Here is a 17,363-nt window from a genome sequence, read left to right as displayed (position 1 = left end):
CCCTGCTGGGTACCTAATACCATTCACCAAAGCTGCTGAATAGGTGAAACAGCCTTAATTGCAGTCTGTAGGCTCACTGTGCCCCACGTTCATTTCTAGGAGTATATAAAAACACTACACTCGGTACTCTACAGCTGCGATTACAAGGTGGAAAAGGCACAGACACCTCTGCATGTCACTGCCAAGGACAACTGTCTGCAGGAAGCTTAGGTTTTGCATATTCACTCTGGGTCTCACTTCACCCCTAGCCAGTATATTCCTCATCAGGAACCACATAATTTATCAGAAACCTGTGCTACACAGGGGATCAGCCCTGTTGTCTCAACCAGTATTTATTTTCTTCTCAAAACATATTTTTACGTCTTTTGATTCCAGCTAAGATTCTGACTAAGCAACCTGAGTTGAGGTGACATGCTATTTCTAAACACTACACAGATCAAGTCCGTACACAACAACTGTTTATATGAAAAGCTACTTTTAATCCATCCAGAGCAGTAATGCTTAGGTGGGGCACATTAAGAGTTTTAGTTATTTCTGTGCTAAGCAAGACCAAGCAGTTCCACCCTTCCTCTGGAACCACAGTGAGTGTTGCTCATTCGAGAAATCCTTGCTAACAAACAAGGGAAGGAAAACAATTGTTCAGCCTCATGCTGCCAAATTTCCAAGAGGTGTCAGCCACATCATACAATCAGGTTCTCAAACAAGGTACATCTTGACACGGCTCTTCCTTCAACAACTGCTCTTCATCGAAACGTGCTGATCTACAGCAGCGTGCCTAAACGGTCCTTTACACAAAATGAGGAAAAGTGATCTTAAAGACTATAAGTCTTTACAAAATGTACAAATTTGTATGTACAAAAAAAATAATGTACAAAAGTACATTACCAAGAGGTCAGATGAAGCTTGCAAAGCAACAAGTGCAAATATATAGAGCCAGATAGTCCCCACAGAGAGGATGCTCATGCTGTCCCTCTCAGCACACTGCAGCAATAGTGCTCCCAGCTCCCCCGGTGTGCAGGGGCAAACACCGAGCACCCGGCAGGCGCTGCTTGGGCTGGCCTAAATCTCTCAGGTAATCACAATCCCACCAAGCACAGGTTCTCAGGACATTATTTCATTTCAAATAATGATCCAGGGTGTTTCTAGACAGAAGGAGTAGTCAGGCACACGCAAACTTCAAGTCACAGGTGGGACTGGGTGTTTTTGGTTTGGTGTGGTTTTTTTAAAGGTCTAATAGCTGGAGTTTTCCATTCTGTACTCATATTCTTTAAATCTTCTTCTAAAGAAAGTGTATTTTCACTAGTTAACCAAAACTTCACCCTAGGAAACATTCTTGTCTATGAAGACAGACTTCTACATTAATTTTATTAATAGAAACCAGAATTAAGATTACAGAAACCCATTTTAGTTCTGATTTTATTTCAGGAGGCTTTTTAATTATTAGTTTTATTCCTCATGGAGGCTGCACCTCTGCACATGAGCTATCTGCCTATATGACCCACAAAAAAGAAAGACTGAAAGTAACCGAACTACTTAGGAAAAGTATTCCACCCAGCTAGGAATGCACCCAGGTGAATACAGCACCCTGGGAGATGGGGAAGAACCACAAGCAGTTCTTACAGCTAGCATTTCAATTTATATGCTATTCTAGCTGTCATGCACTCAAAGAACATGTCAACATTTTCTTCATGACTATGAAACTTCTGAAAAAATTAAATTATATTCTTAAGCCAGTGACTCCAGGAGTCAGAGCCTTAAATATTGCTGTAAAGGATATTCAGACATTGTTTAACCTGCATGCAAAGCAGCTGGCTTAGTTTATGAGAAAAAGGAGAACTGCATGTTTTGGCAGGTGGCTGGAGAAGAAATCTCCAGGTTCTGAGCTGGGCTATTTCTGTCTTACCATAATAATGTGAACTTTACAAAATTTTTTTTCTCTTGCTTTCTCAAATCTCCCATGCTATAAGAACTTTCAGTTAGGCGGTTTTGGATTACCAGTTGGGTTTTGTTTTTCATATTACTTGAAAACTTGTAAAGAACCAGGCTGAGTTCTGCCAGTTTGAAAAGGAGAAAGGAAGAAAATGCTTTGACAAGCCAGTAAAGATATGTGCTGGTGGTTATATCAATCTACCTTAAATCAGATACTGATTTTGCAGTTGTGTTCACAAGGACAAACCCACATATGGTCTCAGTCCTCTCTCTGGTCAAAGACCATGTTTCCTCGGTTTACATGTTGTGTGGCAAAAATTGGCCACTGATCCTGACTAATAGCTAATATCATGCCTTTATTTTATTTATCTTTCTTCAAAGCTCCCGATTTATGAAAAACTTCTTTGGTAAGACTAAAGCCCCTGGCATTCTCTAAAAAGTCCAAAGTAGCTGAACTGAGAAGAATGGAAAGTAGTTTTCATCCTTTTTGAAGTCTCGCTTGTTTAGCTGTTTAACGTTTAATTCAAACTACTTAATTCTAACATGAATATGTTTAGTTTAATTCTGATTAATTTCTTCATGCGGTCTAACAAATATTTTACAGGTATTTCAAAAATTTATTCCTAGTAGATAGTTATGGGGCTTTTTGTTTGCTTTTTTGTTAAACAAGAACTAATAACCACTGGAATTCCATCACCTAATTTCTAACATAGTTCCTACGTATGTATGAACGTACCATGGAAAAATTACTTACAGCTCCTCTATTCAGTTTTCTGAAGCGCTTTATCCAAGTCACTCTCCAGAAACTCGATTTTATTTTCTTATTATGAAATTTCAACCTTTATGTAATTACTATTTTATAATGCCAGTAATATTTGGCAGTGTAATATACACAAGGGTCAAAAGATTCATTCATAAGCGAAACGCATGACATATTCTCTGGCAAGTGGGATTAAAGTATGTTGAACTTAAAATCAATGATTTCTGCAAAATTTAAACTGATCAAAATATTTCAAGCTGCTACAACTATAAACCAAAACTTTTAAAATTAAAAGAACAAAACTGTGATATTGAGAGATAACTAACACCACTGACTTTGTGAGTACTCAAAGCTCTAACAGAAGGATGAAATTAAGATACTTCCTCATCTTACTTCTGTGAAATTTCATTTCCACTGGAGAGGATGAGATGTAAAAATTGCTTTGGTTAAGTTTGATGCTTTTCCAAATGAAAGAATATGAAAGACATTGTATAAAAGATACAAGTTCTGAATGGAAACTTGTATTAATAGTGTTTGAAGTGCCTGAATCAACACTTTAAGACTCTTGATCCAAAGCTAAGAAATATCATCCTAGATGCCCTAGCAAGTATAAACTGAAGACTCTTGAAGTTCATATAAATACTTCATCTGCTGTCTGATTTCCAGTTGGTCAATTCCTTAAGTGGAGAAGAGCATCTTTTTGAAAAAGAACAGAGCAAGAACTATGGAAAACAGCCCGCCCTTAAAGTTATGCTGTGTGAAGGCATTCCCAACACTGACTCCATCTGCTATAAAGGGTTCCCTTGACCTGAAACCATTTTTGATAGCTATAGCATTCACCAGTTTAGTTCTGAAAAGATCCAGAAACCACCTCTAATCCTACCAAAAGACAAACTGCCAAAACACTAATCCAAAATTCTTTAGGTATCAGCAGTCACAGCCACTACAGCAAGTAATTTGGCACAGCAAGACCAGAACAACAGAAGAAAGTAGCCTGTGCTGAGCCTTCCCATCTATACTGTGTGCACTTCAGGAATTGTGCTTCACACTGTATCTCGTCTGGTCAAGTCAAACCCAGTGATTCTAATGTATTGTTTGGGGCCAGAAGCACATTTGGTGCACACCTGGAACAGAGGTTCTGGTTCAGTTTCCTCCATAAGAAATCCAGCTCATGCGCATCAAAATGGTTCTGCAGTAAGTGGGGGAACTCTCTTCAAAATGAACCTCTCTGCTCAGACCTCTTTCTGAGACTGAATTTGTAGCTTTCAGCCCTTCCTTAGACTTATCATTTTATTTCCCATTTCTGCTTTTTCCTGACAAACTCTATGCAGTATCTTTTCTAAAAGCCATGTTCAAATAATACACATCAGCTAAAAACACTCAAGTGAAATAAGCAACTGATCCCCATGCAGTATTTCCACTACCCTGAGATAACACTTCCTTTTTTGTAACAAATGTTGCAACTCAAGTTCAATATCCACTAGATCGTGAACTTTTGTCTTACAGGTCAAGATTTTACCACTTATCTGGACATTTTACTTAAAATGCTCAAGTACCTTCAGCAGATATGCTCATAATGATTTCACATGAGCTACATGTTACTTCATCACATCATTAGATGATGGCACAGACGAAGAGATGTTCTCGAAACACGTATTTTTTTCTCAGGTATCCACTTTCCTCAAAAGGCATCTTGGAGGTAGCTTAAAATGACATGCATATGAAGCTATTACTTCATCCACCACCACACGCATATGCACATAGAAATCTCGTTGCTTTCTGAACCTGGGTTGAGTAGGTTCCTGGCATTTTTCTAGCTTTGTTTCTGGTCTGCCTGTGGTATCTCTGTCCCACAATCAAACCCTATGTGGAAGAGTCCAGGGCACGCCATGCTTGGAAGGAAAGCCCTGCACAGCACACAGTCCTGCTCTGTGCAGAGACAAGAAGAGATGAAGATAAGGAAGCCCAGCCTTAGCCACGGGCAGCAGCAGCTGTAACCAAGTGATAATGAGTTGAAGTGAGCCACTAATGGCTTTCACTATATTTTACTTTACTGCGGCACAACTTAAAAGAAGCTTCCTGAAAGAAATGTAAGGGATTTTTAATTTTAAAAATTCTCTTGTTAATAACTTCTTTTGCTGGCAGCTATGGCTTTAGTCACACGTACTTAAATGCTGGAAGGTCTGTGTCTGAGGTTTTCCAGAAGTCTCAGGTATGCTGTGCCTACTGGAGGGGACATGTTCATCAATGCTTTTGCCAGTGGAAAACCCTATCAGACTTCTACGACTGACGAGACTTTCATCAAGCACGTTAAGAAGCAAAGCTTCAGTCCAGGGTCCTGGGACTAGCAAGTCCTCAAAACACAAGGCGTTCCTATCATCCCAGCATGATTCAACTTGCTGTCCGAAAAACAGATCCAGCAGCCTTTGATCTTCAAAGATGACAGGGAAGAGCCTTTGAGGCAGCCAAATGTGTCTTTTTGCATTACCAGATTGCTACAGAGAAGAGCAGATGGGTGGAGCAGCCTCTGCGTTCCTGCCATAGAAGCAGCCCAGTTCTGTGTTAAATTACAGCAGCACAGAAGAGTACATATGGCAAGTGGGAGAAGAGATCCCAAATTCAGCTGTGCAGCTGTTAGGTGGGACCACCCTGCCCATATGCACACCAAGGAGACACTTGTTTTGCTACACTGAAGTCAGAAGGAGCCAGTCACAGAAACAGCAGAACCGGACACTAAATTCCCTGCTTCAAAGGGACCTTTCACTAGTAGTACCTTGCTACATCCCCCATTTTGAAGTATTTTAATACATCTGTGCGAATCTTTTCTCTTTAGGACTAGTACGGGTCAACTGCAGCAAAAAATCAGATGCACAAGCAATGAAAGTTACATTACTACAACGAAGTAAAATCTCTTACCTCACCAAATGCACCTCTTCCAATCACTTTTATTATTTCAAAGTCATCTCGATGGAGTTGCATTTCCTTTACCAATTTTGTAAATGGTTTTGCTATTTAAGAAAAAAAAAAAGAAGAAAATTCAATTACGAAGAGAAATATTGCAAGCCAAAAATAATCCATAAACCAGAGGTACGCATTGCATACCCAGTGCAATAGGAGTTTTTCAACTACTATTAGACCTATAGAAGGAGAAAAAAAATAATTACACTGCTTAATTAACACTTAGAATTTTTCTAAAAGTTCAGTCCTATGATTGGTACTGCCTAGATGCCAGTGAGTAAAGAGCAAAGTTGTCTTTCAGAAGGATTCCCCCCCGTCTTCTTTAGGGTTTTGTGAATCAGTGAAGGACCGAGTGGAGGGGAGGGAGCTGACTCATTACTGGTAAACTCTGGAGAAAATCTGTCCTATCCTTCAGCCACTACAATAATTCTCTTCTTAAGCAGAGTTCAGCTTTACTTTTTATTATTTCATCTAGTACAAGCGAAATCTTTAACAACTCGCTCTCAAGAGAGCTGTCTCTACTCAAAAGCAATGAAACCATTTCCTACGAGATCCGCGGCTAATTTAAGATTTTTACTTTGAACTATCTTTGCTGTGAAGCAACACTTACCAGATCTGAACTAGACCAAGTATTGAAGGGCTGCAGCCTAAAAGATGCCCAGCAACTAACCAACCTCCACCTACTTCGTCCTCGTAGTCTCACTGGACTCAAGATATTTTTCAAAATATCTGATTGATGAGTTCCACTGTACCTGCAGATCACATCAATTTTCTCCACTCTAGTTCCCATTCAGAATATTTTCTTTACTTCCAGCATATCATAAGATGAAGATCACTGTTTCGATACATTTGTTACAATTCAGTGCTCTGATGATGAAGGCCAAATCAATCAGGAAACACAGTGGCGCAAGCTAAACTGTACAAGATCAAGTATGGTGTCTGCGAAGATGCTTATGCTTCCAAGCACACAAAAAATTGCTCTTCTCCACCTAATCACAAACATTATTATACTAAAATTTCTGAAGTTTTTGAACAGTTTTATTTTTTTCCATTTGTAATTGAATAAAACATCACAGAACTATTCGTTGTAAATCAGCCCACACTCCTCCTTTTACTTCATCTTATATTATGATTAAGCTAATGAGTTATAAGCCAGACAGAATTCTTACAAGCAGGGTCACTGCCCCAGCGATGTATTTCAGATGCTAACACAAACAAACCAAACCTCACAGACACACAGAAGATACAGAAATCTGAAGTAGAGATTACAGACTGCAGTAGGAATTCTAACCAAGAAAGCCTGAAAACCTCTCAGCAAAAAAAAAATCATTTAACAGCTAATAAAATGAAAAAATAGCTGTACTGGACAATAGTCATGCGGCTTCTTTGTACTTAGCGGAGGTGTTACTGAAAAGGTTTCCTCCACAAGTAACACCTCTACCAATGGATGTTTCTTGTCTATCCAAAGGATGAAATTTAAGAATGAGACCCTACTAGATTTTCTGCTTGATTCTATCTTTCAGCTGGGCAGAAATGCCCACCATGGTGTCCCCCACCACAAGGCCACTGAGATCATCATCCCCCCAAAAACCCAAATTGTTTCTAACAAACTTACCCAGCAACACCAACTCATATGATTTATGAGACCTACACCAGTCCAGTCAGACACATATACAACTAAATACCACTGCCGACAGCCGCCATACACACTGGTTATTTTGCAAGCTTCTCCTGCCTCCTTCCCTTCAAACCAGGACAGACTGAGGAAATACAACTACAGGTAAGACATGAATGTGAAAGTTCTGTTATCAAATTATGGATCACTACTACAGAATCAGGTCATCAGATTAATTTTGCCAAACACCAGATTTTATTATTATAATTCAAGGAGAGGGTAAATGAAACCTAGTCATTTTACTTCTGGCAGATATCACTAACCCAAGTATAAGACCTTTTTATTTTTCTTAAGAAATAACCAATTTTACCAATAATGTTACTTAGTAAACAGAATACCAAAATTGGTTAAGTATTTATAAAAAACCCTGCTGCTATAAATTGATCCCAAGCAAGTTCCAAAGCAGAAAGACACAAATCCATGTGAGTTTAAGCCATCTTGTACGCTAAAAAAAAAAACAAAAAACCTTATTTCTAACATTTTTCTTGTTTTGTAAACTGGTGACAAAATATTTTATTATTTTGTCTACAGTTCTCCTCGCTTTGAAGTATATCAAACTTCACCTCGCTAAAACTGGGATTCGGTTTAAAAATGCATTAAGTTGTATTAAAGCAAGTGAATTCAATGAGCTTTATATTTTAAAAGACAATAAATATATCAAGCAGAGCATGCACTTAGATTTGAATAAACAGAAGGACATTAATGCTGCCTTTCTTGGAACTGTGTCCTTCAGAAAGGAAGTATCAGCAGACCTCATTACCACCACTTCAATTCAATAACTGCAAGAATCCTAGGTTGGTCCTGCTCCTTCCATTTCAATTGGTCAACTGAAGTACTACATATTAAAATGAATTGGTTTAGTACATGTAAATGAAAAAAGTATTCCCTCCTAAAAATAAGTTACTTTTTAACTAATGTTGGCTTTTAGTATTCAGCAGGTGTTGGTGTTTGGAAAACCCACAACTTGAGTGCTTTGTCTCTTGGAAAGCTCAGCAATAAACATGAAAAAGTGAATGTACAGAAAAAACACTTAAATTGGATAGGACTTCCCCCAAAATAGAAAAATTCAGGTCTTTGTCAAGACATTTAAGATTCCTTAAAAGTAAATAAAATTTGAAGATAAAACCTAATATCCACAGAAGCTCATAATCACAGAGACTATCACAGAGGCTACGCAGCAAATCATCACAGTATCACAGTATCATAGTATGTTTGGGATTGGAAGGGACCTCAAAAGATCATCTAGTCCAATCCCCCTGCTGGAGCAGGAATGCCTAGGTGAGGTCGCACAGGAACATGTCCAGGTGGGTCTTGAATATCTCCAGAGAAGGAGCCTCCACAACCACCCTGGGCAGCCTGTTCCAGTGCTCTGTCACCCTTACTGAGAAGAAGTTTTTTCTCAAATTTAAGTGGAACCTCTTGTGTTCCAGCTTGATCCCATTACCCCTTGTCCTATCATTGTTTGCCAACGAGAAGAGCCTGGCTCCATCCTCATGGCACTCACTCTTTATATATTTATAAACATTAATAAGGTCACCCCTCAGTCTTCTCTTCTCCAAACTAAAGAGACCCAGCTCCCTCAGCCTTTCCTCATGAGGGAGATGCTCCACTCCCTTAATCATCTTTGTTGCCCTACGCTGGACCCTCTCCAGCAGTTCCCTGTCCTTCTGGAACTGAGGGGCCCAGAACTGGACACAATATTCCAGATGTGGTCTCACCAGGGCAGAGTAGACGGGAAGGAGAACCTCTCTCGATCTACTAACCACCCCCCTTCTAATACACCCCAGGATGCCATTGGCCTTTCGGGCCACAAGGGCACAGTGCTGGCTCATGGTCATCCTGTTGTCCACCAGGACCCCCAGGTCCCTTTCCCCTACACTGCTCTCTAATATGCAATTTCCCAACCTATACTGGAACCTGGGGTTGTTCCTGCCCAGATGCAGGACTCTACACTTTTCCTTGTTAAATTTCATTAGGTTATTCCCCGCCCAACTCTCCAGCCTGTCCAGGTCTCGCTGGATGGCAGCACAGCCTTCTGGCATGTCAGCCACTCCTCCCAGCTTAGTGTCATCAGCAAACTTGCTGATAGTACGCTCTATTCCCTCGTCTAAATCGTTAATGAATATATTGAATAATACTGGCCCCAGTACTGACCCCTGAGGCACTCCACTAGATACTGGCCTCTAACTAGACTCCGCACCATTGACTACCACTCTCTGGCTTCTCTCCTTAAGCCAGTTTGTAACCCACCTCACTACTCTATTGTCTAGACCACACCTCCACCACTTAGCAACTAGGATGCTGTGGGAGACTGCGTCAAAGGCTTTACTGAAGTCAAGGTAGACCACATCCACCGCTCTGCCATCATCCATCCACCTTGTTACATTCTCATAAAAGGCTATGAGGTTGGTCAAGCATGACCTACCCTTGGTAAAGCCATGCTGACTGCCCCTAATAACCCTCTTATCCTTGATATGCCTTGAGATGGCACCAAGGATAAGCTGTTCCATTACTTTCCCATTGCACAGGGGAAGCAAGAAACCAATAATTTGTTTAAACTGACACTTAATGTATCATCATTTTAGAGTAGAACCCTGTTTGCACCACGTTGTAACCTGCTGTTTCTAAGTACTGGATTGCACAATTTTTACCTCTTAGTAAGTTAAATCAAAAAATATTTCCAATTTGCTTTCCTGCTCCCCCAGGAGCTGCTTGTCCCTCAACCCTCCGACATCCAGATCAGAAGCACGCACACAACTGGCAAAACTGAGAGAGCAGAAACTTGCACCAAAAATCATCAGGGAACTGTGTTTGCTGTGCTTGCCAGAACAATGCCAAGTGATATACCCACCACTATATACTGGTAAAAAGCTCCGGTTTCTTTTTTCACATATCACTCTTTTATAAATAGGGAACTCAAAGCAAACTTCTCTCCAGATACTGGAAAGAATAATTACACTTTACCGATTAGTTTTGACCCTAACATTAAAAGTAGAACTTATGATTTGGAGTTGATTTAATACTTAATGAAAGCATTTCATCCTGGCAAACAGAAGCATTAGCTGTACTGGGGGTTTTGTTGGCAGAGGTTACTGAATTTTGTTATATATACTGTTGTCAGGGTAACATTAGCTGAGAGTAATTGCGAGAGTTTGTTTATTCATGACTGTGAGGCAGTAATCAGAATTTGGGATAGGCGTTGTATGTGCAATACATTCGTATGCATCACTGCCTTTCCTCTCAAGCTGATTTTGCATTATTGTACTCAGACTTGTTTGGAAGAAGGGTGTATTCCATAAGGCCACACAATAAAAAAAAACAAACACGAAAACACAAAACTCCCCACAAAATCACTATTTTTAAGGAGCCAAGAAACGTATGTTCTCAGGAATATAATATAAAGCAGTAACTGTCAACGTTTTGATCAATATTCATAAGGAGAAGTGAAATGCCAGCATTTATTTCTTCACCAAAACAGGGCATGTATGAAAGCCATAATTCTCCACCCACAAACTAATTCTATTCCAATCATATTCTCCTCTTCCCCTGATAGATGGGACGGGTATATTTTGTTTGCGCAAAAAGAAAACATCAATTTGAATAATTTGAAAACATAATTTGAAGCCTAGTCATAGGTAAATAGGTTTATGATTTAGGTTTGCGAGCTGGTGCATCTACACAGCAGCCAATTTATATTATGTTACCTGATGAAAGATATTTGGAGACTGTTTCAGAATGACTAAAAGCCAGCAGAGAGGATCTGACACGGCAGGTTGGGGACCCTGCGCTGCCACCCCAGGAGTGGGTGCGTGTGGCCTCTGCTGAGGTCGGAAGCACACGGCAAATTTCCTGTCATTCCTGAGAGCAGGTCAGGGAAGGATGGCACTATTGTCAACATCACCCTCCACAGAAATAACAGGACAACTTTTCCCAGGACAGAATGTGGTTAAAAATGAGAAGAGTTGAGGTACGTTTTGGATTATAACCTTCTGTTCAGATTCTGAACCATTCCATTTACGTCAATAATTTCCTCTCTGGAATCACAAAAGCTGGCACCTTTATTTGGACCACCTTTGGACAAAAGACCACCCACTGGGTTTACGATAACTACTGCTTCAGTGGTAGAGTTACCCAATGGCTCTAATTTGAGGACTCCTGTGTATTTTGTTAGCCAGTGCAAGTTTCCAGAAATTCAGAGTCACTGAGTCACGCTGCCAAACATTCAAGAACATCTGATGTTTTGAATCATTAGCAGTTTCAAGTTTTAAATAAATGTGAGGACTGGAAGAAAATAATATACAGACTTAGAGGTCTCTTTCAACAATTCAGGTTGAAAGGGACCTCGGTAGGTCCCTAGTCCAACCTCCTGCTCAAATCACAGTCACTATTGATTGCAGACCAGGTTACTCAGGGTTTTTCCTGGTCAGGCCTCCAAAACTTCCAAGGCCTCTCTGGACAACCTCTGCATATCCTGGACTGCCCTGCACCAGGCACTTTCAGAGTTGATAACTGATACTGTAAGTGATTTAGGCTTTAAGCCATTATATACCATGACGATAACTTTCAGGTAGGTCTACCCAGAAGGTATGTCCAAACTGTCTGGTCATACAGAAATTCATCTGCCACCACATTCTCTTTATCTACTCATCCTCTTTATAAAACATTGTGGTAGGAAACTATGTGAATTGCAAAATATTCATGTCAGGGAAACAACAAAATGACGCAGATAATTGTCTGTGGAGCCATACTCCCAGCAGGCAGATCCAATATTTTATTTAAGATGTTTTCTTTGGAGGAAGAACATGAAAGAGCAGTGAGTTTTACCATTTCCCTCAACCATCCCTCTTCACTTACATTCTAGAAATCAAGTAACTTGTTTGCCCTTTGTGCACCCTTTTCAAAGAAACAGCATTCCTGTGATATTGCTGCTAAAACAGCAGGCTGACAGGTTTAACAAGTTAGTGCTTGTATACATGTCTTGGGAGATACCCACACCCAGGTAGCCCCAACCTACTTACTAGGGTGATAAATACCTGTTACAACCCACACTTGAGGTTTAAAGAAGGACAATCCTCTTGCTACCTGATTGTGAAATCTTCCCTGTATTTTAGAAATGTAAATTTTTGTTATTTTTTCCATCCTTTGTTGACTCTGGTCTTAATATTTCCAGTTATAGATCTTTGCCTCCCTTTTCCTCTGCTGGCCTGTTTCCTCTCACTGCCCACCCCTGTGACTGCTTTTTTTCAGTCTGGTTTCCTACAGAAATAAGGTACATGTGATCATACTCCTTGGCAGTCAGAGTTCATTCCTCCTACCCAGTATAGTAATATTTTGATCCCAGTGAAGGCCCTTTAACAAATTTCACTGAAGATGTCCAAAGATACCAAGTTGCTACAGGTTTTATAACACGCACACAGAAGCATGCACTTGATTTGCCCTGTCTGCCTCTTGCTCAATGATCTGATTTTTCATTATTCATCAACATCCATTAGACAAATAGATGCAGTGGTGCAAGACTGGTAACCATTAGAATGATACAAGCTCCACTGGGCTAAAAACCTGAGAAGCACAACCTGTTTATGTCCTGCAAAGTGCTCACAGCCCTTGCAGAACAGCCTCTTGACACAGGACGCTGCTTCACACACTGCCAGAGTCCCCTTTGTCCCCTGAGCAAGGCCAGCGAGCTTCAGAGCGCCTGGTTGTCAGTACTTCCTAATTTTAAGATGTTCTCTTCCAATAGTATTTATCTTAATTGAAATGCCAGTAGCAACAGGCATATATACTAATACAACATCAAGAAAGTCTGAACCTTCTTGAGGCTGATTGCCAGCATTTTTCAAGGGAATAAGTTTTAACTATTATTAAATTAAATATTGTATTGTGATGCTTAATCTGGTATACCAATATTTAAAAAAAAACAAACCCTCAAACTTTTTTTTTAAGTAGCACTCAAAGATAACCGTTTGCAACCATGATTACGGATTTTGCTTCATTTTATGAAAGCCTTCTGACGTGTAAAGTAGAGTACCTGACCACTTTCAATCAGATACCTCACTGGCACTTAACAGAACCATGAGCTTGGACAAGATTTAGATAATTACATGCAAAATCCTCAAAGGTTTAAAAGGATAAATGCATCATTACTTTTAGGTGCAAACCAAGACTGAGTGTTTAGGGCTTCTGCATTTTGCTCCACCAGCTGCTTTATCAGTTACACATGAACTGATCCTGGCACTTAGAATTTGTATACTAGTTTGCGATAACTGCACGAAAAATTTGTCACCATGCTAAAAGGTAATGGAATTGGGAAATGTTTTGAAGAAAAATATCGAGCAGTAGCTCTGGTGTTGATCCTATCAACATTGGTAAACTTGCCAGCAGAGGAGCAAGGCATTTACTTTGAAATATCACCCTTGTTCACTGGTATTCAGTAAGCACACTTTTGGTGTGGCAAGCCCAGAAAGCAAGTACCACATAGAAGGACAGGATTTGCTGCAATATGCTACCATTTGCCAGCTTGCTGACGAATGTTACCACAAGCACTTAATAGCTGGCTATCTGCCTGACTAGCCCATTCACTGCTTTTCATGCTTACAATGAAACGACACCAAAGATAATACTCAATCTTGGCACAGACAAGTACAGAGGAACACACAGATGATTCTGAGTAGTCCAAGTGACAAAACATGTTGCCAAAACTCCTGTAAAAGCCACTGTACTTCTCTTTGAGAACTAGATGGCAACATGGTTATAGTGGGAGAGATAAAATGTTGGCTTATATATCTGAGAACAACCACCAAATTACTATTTGCTGTACTCAAATATATATGTGACAGTAGCTTACCTATGGAAAAGTAATGGTCAGGTAAAATAAAACTCACACACTAGTCAGACCTAAAGGTAATGGCATCTGCTAATGCTACGAGGGATGCAAGTACAAGGCAGAAGAAGCTTACAACTGAGATCTAGCAGAGAAGGGAGCTCACTGCCCAACTTCTCACCTTCATGTTGTGTTACTGTTAGGGAATGAGCCATAACTTGGGAAAATACAACTTGGTCTCTAAAACCAATTAATGCAGAGTTTTTGTTTTGGTGGGTTTGTATGTTCGTTTTAATTATTTGGGGGGATGGGGGGAGGGGAAATGTGTATGTGTGTTTTTCTGTTTTGTGGTGGGTTTTTTTGGTTGTGTGGTTGTGTTGTTTTGGTTTTGTGTTTTTTTGTTTGTCTTTTTGTTTGTTTGTTTGTTTAATGTATTGAGGTTGACCTTGGAAGATGGAAATGTTAGTACTAAGACTGAAAACATGACTCTGAAGAGTTTGGAAAACCCAGAAGTGACTTCCCATCCACACAAGCTTGGCAGCTTCACAATATATAACATTTTAGCATACAGCTATCATGACACAGACGTTTTCAAACAGCATGACACATTCTGAACAAGAAAACCTGCACCTTTATGAGTACTAATCAGGGCATTTCAAAAACCACTCAGCAGTTTGAGATTAAGTTCTAGTCCAACTCTCATGGGAGAATTAAGAAAGCTCCTAGAGAAACTGTGTCCCTGAGTGCAGTTTGTCGCCCAGTTGTCATACCTCTTTCCAACTTGTCACACTTGTTTAGGAGAGGGAAAGCTGCCAAGCCTCTCCAATGTTTCCCTAAGATTCTTAGCTCTTTCAGCAGACGATGCACCCTCATGGACTCTCTAGTGGTCTATCAGCCTCTTCAGCAATAGAGACTTCACTAACAAATATATTCTGCAGAAGTCAAATAACATCTGCAAGTTGTGACTTTCTGAAGAGACTGAAATACCAAATCTTGCTTCTACTTCAATTACCTACAGTTTTCAAAGATGGTACTTTCTTTCTTAAGCCTTGCTAAAAGAAAATGCAAAGAAAAGATTACTATTCCACAATAAAGACCTTTTCTGCTTTTGAGTAACTGTCGATACACAATGGCTTCTTAAGCTTCATCTTCAGTTCTTTTATTTTCTTCAAGACGATCATACCCAGCCCAGAAGACACATGCACAATAAGCCATATACAGGCTCTTCGAATTACAGGTTTTCCCTGGCACTGTCTGACATCCCAGACATTTGGGACAACCGACAGTGGAACTACAAGAGCACGTTACTCCAGGAAATACATCCTGCTGCCGAAAGAGTTCCTCCTTGTTCCTTCCCACCACACTTTGAAGAGAAGCTGCCAAATTCATGTAACCAATTGACACGATAAATGCTTTCTGATCACCTTCAAAACGAGGATATATTTTTCAGGTTTTAGATCCTTCTGCATGACAAGAGGGAGACAGATTACATGATACATTGTTTAGAAGTAGACTGCTTAGCTTATATTTAACTAATAATTAATAGATGTATTGTAAGTAAGAAGCTAAACAATTATATCTAACATCATAGATATACTATATGTAAAAATTTTCAAAAATTGTAATGCATATGTAATAATTATGTGAATATAAGCAAAGCAAGAGCATCTAATCATTGGAGCACTTATGGAGGATGATCCCCAGTGTTCCCCAGCGCTGATAAAATAAAGAATGCCGCTTAACAGTATCATTGACTCTGCTGTTAAGCTCACTTCTTCGTTTCAACTCCACTCTATTCTCTGTATCATCATCAGCGTTGATGTGGTATGTCAAACCAGGAAATACTGCCAGGCAAAAGCAAACGTGTCTGTCCCATCCCTTCCCATCGAACCACTCGCCCAGTGTGACTCACAGACAGCTGTGACACTGGAGCCCAAGGCAGGCAGCAGGACCGGGGTGGAGAAGGGCAAAATTGCCTGTTTTGGAATTGATGTGGATCTGCCTCAGAGTGCAGTGAGTGTGGAAGTGCCACGCAAGAGTCTGTTTCTAGTCAACCTACAGCACGTTAGGACAGGATCTTCCAAGATCATGCCAAATCATTGTAAGAAATGCATGACAAGAAACATCGTAGAATACAGTCTCTGTTTCATGTCACCTTATTGGCACCCAAATTTTTCTGTACTCCTAACTCCAGGGCCACATTTTGCATGTACTGGAGAGACCACTTAAGCCACAGCAAATGGAGAACACATATTGAAGCATGTCAGTAATGGAAAAAATGTTTCATTTTTCTACATGACTTAGCAGTTCCAAACAGTAGAATTTCAATGATTAAATTTATTTCATTCCATAACAAAGTTGTAAATATTGCTAAAATCCACTTATTTTACTGCATGATGAATAATCTAAAAAGCAGATTTAATTTGTTTTCATAGAATAGTTTGAGAATTATGACTCCTTAGAAACACTCTTCAATATTGAAACTATCTGAAAAATAAGTGGCAAACTAGAGATTAAAACCTCAAATTTGACCTCACTCAAATTTCATGAACATATGCGTGAATCTGAATTTCATCAGACCCAGCATATCTTGCACACCTTGCTAAGAAATAAAATAATTCCAATCTGATGACCATACTGTGCTGATATAAGCTTACAGACATTTACATTAATTAAGAAGCTACAACTTACATCAATGTATGAGAAAAGTTCTGGTTTTCTAACCGCACGCCTTATTTCCTCTTAAAAGTAAAACCTAGCAAGACGAGCAGCATAACCATTTTATCAATTATTTACAGTAAACACATATCTTTTGTTTTCTCCAGATATATGGTGTTCTCTCAAGTTACTAAAAACTTAATACATGCATTATGTAACAGAACAATTCATATTTTACATTGGTGCTATATTTACCACATGTCACCCCCTTTATTCCAAAGGTTAGGGGTTTCTATTAATAATAAAGCACCTACACAAATGCACTTAAGAGTGGTAGGAGAGACATCTACATTGTGAGGTAACCCTTTTCTCTGTTTACAAATTCAGAGTGAAGATGTGGTTGAGTGACACAACTGGAGCGGATCGCTGTGACCAGAGGGGCAGTTTGACAGAACCGCTCCCTTCCTTCAATCAGCTGTAACAAATCCAGCTGGTCTCACCTCACGGATCCAATTCTGCTCACTAAACCAACAAAAACTAACCAACCAAGATACATAATGAAA

The 17,363-nt window shown here is 39.7% G+C and overlaps 1 protein-coding gene across 7 annotated transcripts in view; it reads right to left on the bottom strand.

Annotated features, from left to right (window-relative positions):
• Positions 1-17,363, bottom strand: part of CDC42BPB (CDC42 binding protein kinase beta) — a 97,472-nt gene that overhangs the window by 61,328 nt on the left and 18,781 nt on the right. For all 7 annotated transcript variants that reach the window (XR_013922237.1, XM_080346193.1, XM_080346195.1 and 4 more), the window contains exon 2: positions 5,606-5,697. Coding sequence is in view for 6 of the 7 variants with exons in the window: in XM_080346193.1 (XP_080202319.1) it covers positions 5,606-5,697 (92 nt within the window). In the remaining variant the exon portion in view is untranslated. The remainder of the gene's footprint in view (positions 1-5,605; positions 5,698-17,363) is intronic.

The sequence above is a fragment of the Nesoenas mayeri genome (assembly GCF_963082525.1).
Source record: "Nesoenas mayeri genome assembly, chromosome: 5".
In the NCBI taxonomy this organism is placed as follows: domain Eukaryota; kingdom Metazoa; phylum Chordata; class Aves; order Columbiformes; family Columbidae; genus Nesoenas; species Nesoenas mayeri.
The sequence above is the reverse complement of the archived record's forward strand: the minus strand, read 5'-3'. Positions and strand labels throughout refer to the sequence as shown.